At 49.6% G+C, this 12857-nt stretch overlaps 1 protein-coding gene across 3 annotated transcripts in view; it reads right to left on the bottom strand.

Moving 5' to 3' along the window:
• The window catches only part of MLLT6 (MLLT6, PHD finger containing), a 46909-nt gene that overhangs the window by 21239 nt on the left and 12813 nt on the right, over window positions 1–12857 (bottom strand). For 2 of the 3 annotated variants that reach the window (XM_075036450.1, XM_075036452.1), the window contains exons 7-8: window positions 12414–12521; window positions 3117–3215 (exon numbers count right to left, since the gene is read on the bottom strand). In XM_075036450.1, the coding sequence (XP_074892551.1) occupies window positions 3117–3215; window positions 12414–12521 (207 nt within the window). The remainder of the gene's footprint in view (window positions 1–3116; window positions 3216–12413; window positions 12522–12857) is intronic. The other variant, XM_075036451.1, reaches the window with a different exon arrangement.

Here is a 12857-nt window from a genome sequence, read left to right as displayed (position 1 = left end):
ACGTATTAGGTGAAAATTGGAACTGAAAAATAAATCTGGACTGCAAAATTAAAGAAAAATGTGAACCCAGAGGCCAGGCTGCCGGAGGGAACAAGGAAGTGGAATATACCACTGTTCCTCCAAAGCAATGAAACTTAGTTCCACTGCTGTCAGTGTAACCTGGTGAAGTAGCTTGAAAAGTCCTACTGTATAGGACTATAGCTCTGAAAATCCATTATTAAAGGGTCGCTGAAAGTTTCAGGACTCTGGTAGCAATGCCAGACACTGGGGCTCAGATGTCTGTTGCCCCAGGCTCCTTTTAGGCTAAGCAAATTGTCAGCAGACTGGAGCGTGACTTCAGGTCTTAGTAACACCTCTCCATGTCCTGGTGGCTGGTGCCACACTACAGTCTGCCCGCAGTCCAGGTGCCCAAGGAGCAAGCAGTGCCAGGGCCCTCCTGCTGATTTGCCTGACTGATGTTCCTGCTCCTCATTGCCAGCTCCAAAACACTGGTAATGCTCAGTGCCTCCAGTCCAACCCCTGCTCCAGCACAGCCTGCGCACCAGGACGGAAGCCTGGGACTCACTGTACGTGGTGCCGCTTTGGCTACGGTGCAAGCAGCATGGCGAACTGGCAGCATGGGTCTGGCGTGGACAGCAAGGGCTGCATCAGCCTCCTGCAGCTCTGCACGGCTGCTCCAGGCCACTGTCCTTCTCCCAGGAGCCTGGACATGACCATCTGCCCTCCCTGCTATAGGTCATTGAGATCTGCTCTCACCCAGCTGCTCCCCACAGAAGACTGGGGGCTGTGTTGCCTGCAGGAATTATCCCTGGGGAGTTTATGCTCTGGTTCATTGGGTAACTTGGAGAAGAACAGGGAGGCAATAAATTATTTGCCCAAGATCATGCAAGTGGTAAGGAGAGGAAGAGACCCCAGCTCTCCTCAGATTCTAACCATGGCACAGCAGGGACCAGCAATGCTCTTCTGTGTAGTCACACCACGAACGTCAGCTTTTGGTTTGCTGCATCTACCCTACCCACTCCCCAGTACGCTCTTACTGGGATGAGCTGTACTAATGTAAGACCCAGAAAGGACAAAGATGGTTTTGGCTTCCAAGAGGAATGCTGTTTGGACATGCTACATTAATGTGTCTCAAGGTTTTACATTAGTCTAACCTGTGCAATGTTACACTGGTGCAACTATCCAGAAAGCCTCATACAACCACCCCCTGAGGGGTTTGTGCAGGGTTGTAGCAGGCTGTTGAGCAGCTCTTACATTTGATCTGGAGTGAGTACCTTTGGTAACACAGTTTGAACAATACTTTGGGATCTACGCACAAAAAAGCAAGGCAACTACACTCTGTTATGAGGATCAATAATAACTCCCTAGGGAAACACTAAAACCCTGTCACTCAAGTACAGCTACGGTAATTAGCATCTCCTGAATTTTAGCTTACAAAGAGCGGAAAGCTGCTTGTAAAACTGAATTGTACCCTTCCCTCCTTATTTATAAAGGTCTGGCAGGGCTTTGGAGGAGACAGTGGGTAATTGTCTAACAACTGTTCTAGCTGGCCAAGAGTCAGGTTTTCGATTTCAGTTCAGCTTGAAAATAATCTTCTTAGGCTATCAGTTCCTGACAGCTCTGTTAACTGGGTGAATCTGCTGTTCCCAAAAGTCAGAGCTGAGCTGCCCTAACATGAGCACAGGTAAATCAAGAGTGACTGCTGCTCAGAGGCTGTTCCTCCACTCTGTCCCGCTGTAACTTTCTACTTCTCCCAGCCCGAGAACCATGAGACCAGCTTTGCCATTTCAGCTCTGACCTACATCTACTCCCTGCTTCCAGGCTTGGCCTCACACAGAACATAGAAAATCCTCTTCAGTCCTAACCCAAAGCAACCCTGTGCTGACTGGCAGGAGCTTTCGCTCTTCCAGACTGCCCCTGCAGTGCTTCTCACACATGCAGACACTGCTAGCCTGTGAATTTTCATTTTCACAAGGCAGTCCTGCCACGTAAAGGACACCCAAGCCTTTCCAAGTAGCACTTCTGTGCACAAAAGGACATTCCTGGGACATGTTATTTGTCCTAGCAGGAGCTTGGCCCTAGTCCTACTCTCACTTACACCAGAACAGCCCTGCTAAGCAGTTGTATTAATTTACATTCCTACTACATAGAGGGGAGTGCAAGTCCAAAGGTCCGGGCACTGCAGTAACCTCACTAGTTCCCTGACCCTGAACAACTGCAAACTTGGCCTTCACCTTGTTGCATGCAAGCTCGAGGCAAGTTCCACTGTGTCTATTCTGCATTATTGGAGCTTGGGGCTGGCATGAATTACAAAAAGCTCAGGGCTATCCTGATTTACAGCCAGGTGCAAGAGTCCATGTCAGCAGCATGATTTCAGCAGTGAACAGCAGAAATACACTGACATCCTGACTGTGCCCCACAAACCCTGGGCACTGAGAAGACAAACCCACAAAAGTGACAATCTTCCCAGCAGGGAACTGGACTGCCTCTACACCTCAGGAGCAAAACAGGCCGCCACACTGTGCCCCTCTGCCTGAGTTTTCCTGAAACGGAGGAACTAAATAGAAACCAACCTCCCATCCTCTCACACAGAAAAGCTACCTCTATTATGCACTTTGAAGATCTTATGTGCTTCTAAGATTGTCTGGGTTTTTTTCCCCCTCACCTACATTAGTTTGTCTAATAAAGGATAACACCTCCTCCCACAAGCCTTGCCTTGCTTATCCACCTGAGCTGTTTACAATGTGGCAGAAGAAAAGGCCAAAGCATGGATATTTATCTATTCCACAAGAGCCTCAAATCTGAACATCTGCTGCAAAACAGGCTGGCACTTACAGCTCAATCACTTGGGAGTTTAGCTCCATGATTGTGTCGTCAGCGCTGACAGAAATCAAGACAGCTGCCGTGTTAAATTCCCAAGGTGGGCGTCGAGGTGGGGAGTCAGGCAGAGAAAGCAAGAATGTGACGAATCAGGAATCAAAATAAATGGACAAAAGCCCTCTCTCTGCTCTTCTGCCCTGTCATCCCCACTTCCTAGGAAAGCCAGTGTCAATGGTTTCCCCCTGCCCTCCCCCCGCACTCTGCATTCACACACTCGCATCCTGTGGGTTTGGTACCTTCTCTGCAGCGACGGGCACCGAGGATGGGGTAAGGCTGGTGGGAGACTCCGGACGTTTTTTGTGCTTCTGTTTAGGTCTTTCTTTGTCCTTCCGACTCTGCAAAAGAAATAAGAGAGTACTGGAAGCCTAACTTTTCCTCTGCTGAGAATAGCAGTTATAAGGGAAAAGAAAGCAGGGTGTGTAGGGGTGGATTTACAACCATACATTCATATTCATCTTTTCTTCTCCACCCATCCACACGAGCCCAGTATCCCTTCCCCCACATCCCAGCTTCTGGCTGGGAGCATCCCACTATCTCTACCCCAGCTGCAGCCAACATCTGGAGTGCAGAATATCAACAGAAGCCCCCAAATCAGTTTATGGTAAGATGATAGGGAAGGACTTAACAAGCTCTGGCTGATTTCAAGAAACCTGAGCCTTCCTCTTGCTATTTCCCTAAAGGGACTCTCTGCCCCCTTACCCTCGCCCTCTACCTTCTTCAAGGGTTTCTCAGATCCACCCTGTACAGCCAATAGGAGAATCTTGATTTCAGCCCATGTTGCACGTGCACAGGTAAAGAGGTCAGTCAGCAGAGATCTCAGAACCCGGGCTTGAACCTAACCTAGAGTTCCCCCCATGTCCCCTCCCAACAGAGACAGCTGGTCTGGGTCCATCTTTGCTAACAGGAGACAGACTAGTTTGATTTCTTCACCCTGTTTTTTTCTCTCACTAAAACCCCAGAAACATGGGATTCTTCAAATTGCAAACCAAGGAAAAATCATGGCCTGAGAAACACTTGAGTCCTGCCTGCCCCGATTTTATATTCTCCTGGGGAATGGACTGTAAGCAAGGAGGTTATTCTTACATAGTGCTATCAGTTTCTGCTAAAACTGAGATGTTTTCAGTGAAAGGACTGAAAACATAGGCCTGTGTGTCAAGTCAGTGGGGCTTGAGGATTCCCAGGCCAGCTGGCATACAGGATGGCTGGATAGAAGACCATGCTCCATCGCACACTCCTGCTTCCTCCCTGTCTTCCTCAGCTGCACACTCCCATGGGAACACACTCAGCTGACTACAGGAGCTTTTCCATGCTACCGATGTCAGCTGAAGATGTGGTCTTCTTCGCTGAAGCTGCAGAAACTTTTTTGCTCAGTTCCAAACTTCCTAGTGTGGTTGCTGGTGTGCAGACCAAGAGAGCTGCTGTCAGATAAACACCTGCATGAGATGCAGGGCTTAGAAAAATCCACCCTCCTGTCTCTGAGACCTTTTTGTGGGAAAGAATGCCTATTCCGGTACAACTCCCTTGCATGGGCATTTTATTCTAGAAGCTGAAGTCCTCAGTCTGGACCGAAGGTGAGTTCAGAACAGTCACATCAAAATCAGAAAGATCCTCATTGCTTCCTCATGCAGGCAAAGCCCTGAGGCTACAGCTGCCAGCACATGCCAAAGTTGGGATGCTGTCAGGGGAAGATGCAATTGCAACAAATATATGAGCTCCGCTGTGTGTTTTGGGGAGGAGAGAAGAGAGTGGAATAATTAGCTTAGGAAACAATACACTAAATGGGAAAGAAGGGGGCAGGAGGAGAGACAGGGCAGGAGGAAAAGGCAGGGAAAGGCAGGCATGAAGTGAAGCAGAGGTGAAGCAAAAATGCTCCAGAAATCAGCACCTTCCAGTGTGGGTTTGGCTGAATTTTCATTGCACTTGAAAAGGAGGCCCATGCTGCAGCCACCAGTGACCCTGCCAGTGTAAACCTGCCATGATGCCACGGAAGCTTTCACTGGGATGAGCTGGTGAAAGGAGGCGGCAAATCCAGTCTAGAGCTTCACTGCACTTGCTGAGTGCCCAACCAACACTGCCAATATCCATCATTTTATCACAAGACTCCTGGCGTTTGGCATATCTGTTAAAGCCTCTGTTTCTAGAGCTACAGTATTTCACAAGAATCTCTGTTTTCTTTTTTTCCCCTTTCTTTAATACACATTTCCAGCTTTGGCAGTGAACAAGGAAAGCTCGAAAATGTGATTTCTACAGACTAAGTGCCAAAAGACAAATTAAAATTAAATCTTTACTAAATCTCATAATGTTTTAAATGCTTGGGGGCTTCTTGTGCTATAAACTCTGTCCAAGTCTCATGGGTCTTCTAGGACAGGAAGATGGGGAAACTGTGGCCCAGTTAGTTAAGCAGCTTGTCACAAACCATGTGCACATCAGTGTTCATTATTCTGGTAGTAGTAACAATTTGCACTCACTTAATAGCACACAGCAGAGAGTTTCAACGAGCTGAAAAGAGGTTTTTAATATCTACATCTCATTTTACAAATGGGGAAACCAGGGCACATGGGATGAGAGAACTTGCTAAGATTTCACAGAAGGTCATCCAAAAATTCAGAAAGAAAAGTCAGGGATCCCCACCCCACCTGGACACATGCTTGCCTACTTGCAGATGCTGCCAGTGCCACTCACAGAAGCCAGAAATGGAAAACAGGAGCCAGACACCTCATTACAATACATTTTGCCAAATAACTGCACAAACCCTGGTCCTTAAACTTTCTGAATACCACAAAGCTTATTCTCTCATTTTCAGACCCCGAATCCCAAATGCATTTCAATCATGAAGTTACAACAGGAGGCAATAAGATATAGTGCTGCAAATGCCAGCTAGACAGCACTGTAATGATTTGATTTCATGTTATCATGGTCAAGATGAGACAAGGCAGAGCCAAGCCATTTTGGCTAATGACAATGAACCTACACACCTACATACACACACATACACACATGCACATGCGTGGGGAAAGGCAGAAATGTCCTGACTGTCACCACAGTGAACCATAAAACCTCCCACAATTTCATTGTGATGGCAGCCACCAAACTCACATCCTCCAGCTTCAAAATCCTGGCTGTCTCCTGTCTGAAAAATCTCCCTTCGCTGTCGGCAGTGCAGAGCGAGTCTACAACAGCTAACTGAGCAGTCCTCTGGTTATATGTAGGAGTGCGTACATATGTACATATTCAGCAAGAACCCAGCCTGCACAATAGGGACCAGATTTCTGGAATGCTTCAGCTCCCATTTAGATGCTTGAATAAGTGGTCAGGTTTTCCAAAAAGCTAAACGCTGGGTACTGAGCTCTTTTGAAGATCTGGCCCTGACTACATGTGCTGAGCAACTGCATTCAAACTATTTCGAAAATCTGTCCCACAGAGACCAGTCTTCGTGCTCTGCTCAAAGGATTGCATTGAAACCAGAACCACCGCAGCCTGATGAGGAGCTTGACTGCACTTCTGCTCCATGTCCCCGCGTGCAATCCCAGGCCATGGCCATAGGCACACCTTGCTCCTCCATTGTGCTTACCCAGCACTTCTCCCCCTCCCACACCACATGCTCTCCAGGGTCTCTGTGTCATTTCTGCTCAGGCAGAGCAGAAACCCACAGGACCAGGCACCCAGGAGCCCTCTGGACTGCAGCCCTTAAGCTTTGCACAGTCTGGGTGTCCACTGCCTTTGCACACCCAATAGCACCCATCTCCCACGCTCCAGTTACTCTCTAACGTTTTGGGGTACTCAGAAAGGCAACAGGATCTGACACCTTCTTCAATATTACTAGACAAATGCAGTGCCCTGTGTTAAATAGACAGGACAATTAACTCTGTTACCCCGTGGACAGACGGGCCAGGCTGCCCCCAGTCTGGGGGACTGGTGGGAAGGTTACCCTGGCTGCCCACAGAGACCATGGCACTGAGAGAGTCAGGGTGCTCAGTCGCTCCTGGCTATCTTTACCTGTGTTGACAGGCCCTCAGACAACCCGAGGCGTTCTCCGGCTTGCACCAGAGGCTTTTAAATGTGTGGGTTCTCTCCAGGAACCGGAAGGCTCCAAATGCTTCCTGCAAGAGCCGCAGGGCGCAAAGGGAGGGGAGGGCAAAGGGAGAGGGGGGAACGCAGCGCTCGGTCCCCTGCCTCTGAAATGTCCCCTCCCCACCTGGCTCTTCTGTGTCCAGCATTTCGTCTCCCTGGCACACAGGCACTCTCCTCTGCAAATTCTCCTTCCAGGAAGCTTCACAGACAATATAGCCACTGCCAACAGCCCAGCCTGCCCACAGAGACCTGCCTGGCTGTGCCACGAAGCAGGAGTCAGGGGAGGAGGAGGAGGAGGAGGGAGGGAGGATGCACTGCGAGAGCAGGAAACCTTTCAACACCCCCATCCTGTCTTCGCAAGCAAAAGCCAAGCCCTACCTTGCAGCCGCTCGGTGCTCCCTGCAACAGGCTGGCCGGCTGGGCGAGCTGCGGTCTGCGGGGAACATGAACCTGCCCCCAGCAACGAACTTCACGGAAAACAAACTCTCCCCATGCAGGACTGAGCAGCTGGGGCTTGGCATGTGGGCACGGAGCAGGCCAGGGCTGCGGCGGGGGGAGCGCGGTTGCATCGCAGGGGGGGGCGTGCCAGCGACACAATCTCCCTTCAAGCTCCCCAGCGCAGGAGGAACGAAACAGGATCTCTCGCTGCCAAAAAGGGTTGTACACAGCTCCTCCTGCTCCCCCCGCCACTGCCGTCTCCCCTTCCCCGAGCCCCCTCTCCTAATCTGCTGGACACCAGCAATTGGATCATTAAAAGTAGATTGGGCAGGGGAAGGAGGGAGGGAAGAGCCGGGAGCTGAGAAGAGCCAAGTGGGCTCTACTGCTCCCTCCCTTCTTTCCCAGGCTCTCTGAACTCCCTCACCCGAAGGAGGAGGCCTGGCTCTGGGCTGCAGCCATGGCAGCCGCAGCGAGGAGGAAGACGGCACCAGGCAGAAGGACGCTAAGCTCCTGCCTGCAACCTCACTTGCACCACGGCCGTGCTGGGGGATTTCACTGGTTTGCCTTGAGACACACTTTGAGTGCATGAAGAGTTTTTACAGAAGGACAGACGGCCAGGCCTCGCTGGGCTTTGTGTGCTCTCAAATTATTGCTGCATCCCCTGCTAATGGAAGGATTTGCTGGGGGCGGTTAAACACCCACATAATGAGAGGTCACAGAAAGCCAGTCAAGGATGCTACGAAACAAGGCTACTATAGCAAGATTAGAGCAGATTTAGGTTCAGTACTCCTTTGCAAAAAATCTGTGCTGGTCTTAGAAGCAGCCACTTGCATCCCACTTGAAAAAAAAGTCCACTTTGCCCTTTGATGCCTGTGTGGACACAAATCTCCAAGAGGCAGACCTCCGTCACCAACTCGAATGCAAACACAAAGCCCCTCACAGACCCACTAGGTTTAGATTTCAGCCCAGTACAACTTCTCCAGTGTGCTAAATATGCCAGGCTGGATCCTTGGCTCGTATCCTCCACTGGCATCAGGTCTAGACAGACAGGCAATGGCAGGGGGGAGGCAGGCTCTGCCGTGCATCTGCTCAGACACCATGGGACCGGGGGCTCCTGCACTGCTCTGGCTGGTGCTAAAGGGGTAAGGGGGGCAGGACAGACACAGTCCCTGTACCCCAATAAAGAGTCATCCCCCGCCGTGGCTAGGGAAGCAGTTCAGGAGCTAAAGGTGTGTTATGATTGTGGAGAACTGGCTCTGTACCCAGACCTGAGGAACAACTGCTGGTGGGCTTACTTGCTCCAAGAGCCTGCTTCTCTTTCCTATGTCACTGGGCAGGGACCGTTCCTTTCATAACAAATGTCCCACATCCGAATTAAAAGTCCCCTGATTTTGCTTATGGGTTCCAGGTGTTCACTAAGAATAACACTGGATGAGTGCCTCCCTCCATGGGGTATACGCCTAAAAACGTTGTAGTACATGTGCTCCTGTCTGCTCCTGGTGTGACAAATTTCATTCCACGGAGCACGGTAATTTTTGTCTATGCATTTCAAGCAGACAATATAGGTGACAGAACATCTGTACTTCATTCAACCCCTGTGCGTCATCCAGCATTTTCTTGGTATTTAGCTATTGTTTTCTTTCTTTCTTTCTTCTTTCTTTTTTTAAACAAACAAACCCTGCAAAGGCTCCCACAGGGTAGAGCACACACATTGCAATACCAACCCCAAAGAAATAAATGGGGCTGGTTTTGCTAAGGCCTGGTATGTTCTGCAGAAAACCCAAAGCCTGGAGCTTTCCCATTTTCAGGACAGAGCAGAAGGAAATGCTTGGGCTGGTATCATTTGTGCCTGCAAGAGGCGGGGGATGCCAACGCTGGCTTGCAGTCCCACATCACAATTGTCCCTTGTTCCGCAGAGAACAAGACTCTTCACAAATGCTGAACTGTTTTACAGCAGGGCTTAGGAGTCCAAATCCCAAATCTTTGCTGTCTTACTGAAGCCACTGGGTTAAATCCTGTGCCCCTCACTTAGTCATTAACTCTGCCAGAGTTTTCCTCCGTAAAGCCTAAGTAAACAGCCCCAGCCCTGCACTGGAAGGGAGCTGTCAGGCACTGAGCTCCTTCTGGAGCAGAGAGCCATAAGCACCTGCAGCCTGAGGACTCACACATGCATTTTGGTCTGCCGCTGAGTGATCAGCTCCCCTGCAACGCCTCCGGCTCTGGGAGGACAGAACCAGCCAGCTGCACAGCTGGACAGGCTCAAGAAAAAGCTGTTCTACTTCAGGTCAGCACAGCAGCACACCCAGTTCCCCTGAAACATGTGCAATTAGATCATGCACTGCTAGTCACGTACTCCAAAACCATGTGGGAAGTAATGTTGCAACCCCCTTTTTGGGTACCCCTTCAAAAGGTCTCTGTTCCCGCACTGCCTCACACCCAGCCCTTCTTCCCTGCACTTCACAACCGCTCCCAGACCTGTAAACTCCCCAACGCCCCTGGAAGCCGACAGTGCCTTCCTTACCCTGCCCGTCTCAGCTGCTTTGCACACCTCGACCCCGTTTCCGTGCTGACTCCCCCGCTCTAAGCGGAAGAAGTTGATTTTGCACTTTCGCTGCGGCCATGCCAAACAATCCTGGCCCTGGAAGGGGCCTCCATCGCATCTGCGGCTCGCAAACCCGATGAGCCATCAGGAGGGGAGAGCGGTGAGGCAGCAGCGAGACGGAGTCTCTGCACGTTTGTGGGGAACCCAGAGGCTAACAGTAGTGGCGAGCGCCACTGAGAAGCCTATAAATAAATCCATATTACTCCTGTTTTCGCTCTCCCCCTGGCGCTGACCTGCTTTCCAACCACAGCCGGGAAGCAGCACCACCCCTGCTCCTACCTGCCAGGCACGTGACTGCGCTCCCACCCCTGCCACCAGAAGCTGTGCAAATATAGAAACCCTCGTAGGGTCCCCAGCCTTGGACTTGCAGAGTCTGTCAGTTATAATTACAGCTGAGCTCTCCAAAGCTGCCGTCAATCACCCTGATCCTGCCCTCTCTCCCACCCCCTCTGCCTGCTTGTTGGCTAAAAATAGGACGTTCCAGTACAGCCGTTCACCTTGTGCCAAGCGCTTGCTCCCTGTCCATGGCACAGATGCTCCTTCTCCCTCCCGCCTCCTCCTCTCCTCACAGCAGCTGAACACACAAGAGGAGTAAATATTCCCCATACGCTTTAGCCTTGTCGGCAGTAGGAAATTTACTGACTTGGTGTCAGCAGCAGGGTAGGCACCACTTTATAAGTGAGGTTTGCCTTGTTTGCCCATGTATCAGGTATGGTTTGGGCAAGCTTCCCAAACACGTAACGGACATGGTGGGCAGCGTTTCAAACTGGATATTGTGGGATAACCTCTGTAAATAAAGAAGGAGATGGCTTTCCTGCCCACAGAATTTATGGACTCTCAGCTGGGCACGCCAGGAGGGTGTCAGTATTAACTGATGGCCGTACTGCTTTTGAAAGCCTGGATGCCCTTGTGCCCTGGAGACTGGGCTGAGATCCATCAGACTTAGGCCACATAACCCACTGGAGTGTCATTGGGCTGTTTCTGGATGTGGGTCACTATCATTACCATTCAAAATTGCTCACGCATCATGAGGATGCCTACTGCAACAAGACAAAAACAAACAAACAAAGAGGTAAACAGCCAGACACCTATGGCAAGACTTGAAAGACTCATGCTGCAATTTGCAGGGGTATCACCAATTGTGTTTATACAACAAGGTAAATTTGGCTTTTGATATAGTGGAATATATCCAGAGGTTGCTTAGTAGAGTTAATTCTGGATTTCTGCTAACAAAAACAAGGATATGGCCCATATACTATTAAAAACTATCTGATCATACTGACAGTATCCCTGTAAAAGTTATTTCTTCTTCAGATCCTACTCCACTGCTTCGGACAGATGGGGTACAAAGGTGGGTGGCAGTACTATGTTGTGGATTCTTGATATTGCAAAAGCTGTATCAAGAGGTAGGGAAGATTTCTTATTCTGCTGCCACTTGCCTCAGAACCTGAATCCTCCAAAACACCTGTGTCCTGCCTTTAAGGGCTATTTATTGTTTTAAATAACAAATACCTCACAAGCCTCCGGCCTCCTCATTTCTTTTGGTACAGGCCCTTTCACACTGGAACCTGGACCCCTGTCAGAACCCAGGAGTCTGCTGGGATTCTGCCTTACACATTCACTGCTGCTTTTCCTTGAAATATGAGCATTTGTCACGTGAGTCAGTTGGTTAATTATGAACCTTGGTGTGCTGTTAACATGTCCTGTAACACTGCAGCTGTTTTGATGAGTACATCTTAACCAGCAGAGTTAGATAACTACAGTACCAGTCAGATCCAGCACGCAATGTTCTTCGAAATAATTGTTTAACAAAAATAAACTATTTTCACAGGTAGACTTGAAGCAGGCGGAACCCCTGTGGCTCATTAATCTGACTAACAAAGTACTACCTGGTTTATACTAATTATTGTTCTTGCCTACAATTAACCTGCTGGCCACAATGCTGATTACTAATCAGTATCTTTTTGTCCTTTAAAACTTGGACTCTGGGATCTAAGGACAATGACCTCCAGTTTATATTCTTGAGCTTCTCATTTAAAACCACAGCCAAACTACTTCCACACAGATCAACTCAGTAGCTGGAAACCATAGCACAATGTCATCCTCAGAGTGGACTTGCCACAAGACAGAAAAGGGAAAGTTGCACATTTCATAGGCATGTTCTGTCGGGACCCCTCTGGCATAATCTGAACATGCAAACTTGGCCTCACATTCCCCATGGCTGTGCTGCTCTATTTGCATATACATTTCTAGAGGCCTGTTTAAAAACGCAGCCACTCTTCAGATCTCTGACTGTGAAACTCTTCGCAGAGTCAGGGCTCACCTAGGGAGCCATCGGTGCTCTCTGCACGGTCTTCCCCCTCTCACCTCCATTCCACACGACTGTGCCTCTCTGGATTGACAAACTCTGTGCAGATCTTACCTTCTTTGGCCTTTCGTGGTGGGATACATGCTTCTCTTGAGCAGGGGATGTGGATCGACTCCTTCTTCCAGCAATGAAGGAGCTACCTCCAGAGTGACGTGAGGTCTTCTGAGGTAAGTGGGGAAGGGGAGAGGAGTTGGAGAACAGGAGAAAAAGAAAAAGAGAGAGAGAGAGAAAACAGTGTTATAGAGTCCAGCTTTCACTGTTACAGCGAGCAAAGTTACAGTAAATGGCTTGTCTACCACATGCAGGACCAAACTCTTTTTTGTACCAGATGTCCAGCCTGGTTCCTAATGTGGGGACCACAGCAGATACCATACTAGGGGGCTTACAAACAGCATGTAGATCTAACTCCCCAAATCCTTTGTTCTTGGTGGCCCATGGACACTGACACTTGTACAAGAAAGGCACAGCTGCTAAGAGACCATTCTGTAAACAACGAGA

Source organism: Buteo buteo, chromosome 9 (genome assembly GCF_964188355.1).
Source record: "Buteo buteo chromosome 9, bButBut1.hap1.1, whole genome shotgun sequence".
In the NCBI taxonomy this organism is placed as follows: Eukaryota; Metazoa; Chordata; class Aves; order Accipitriformes; family Accipitridae; genus Buteo; species Buteo buteo.
The sequence above is the reverse complement of the archived record's forward strand: the minus strand, read 5'-3'. Positions and strand labels throughout refer to the sequence as shown.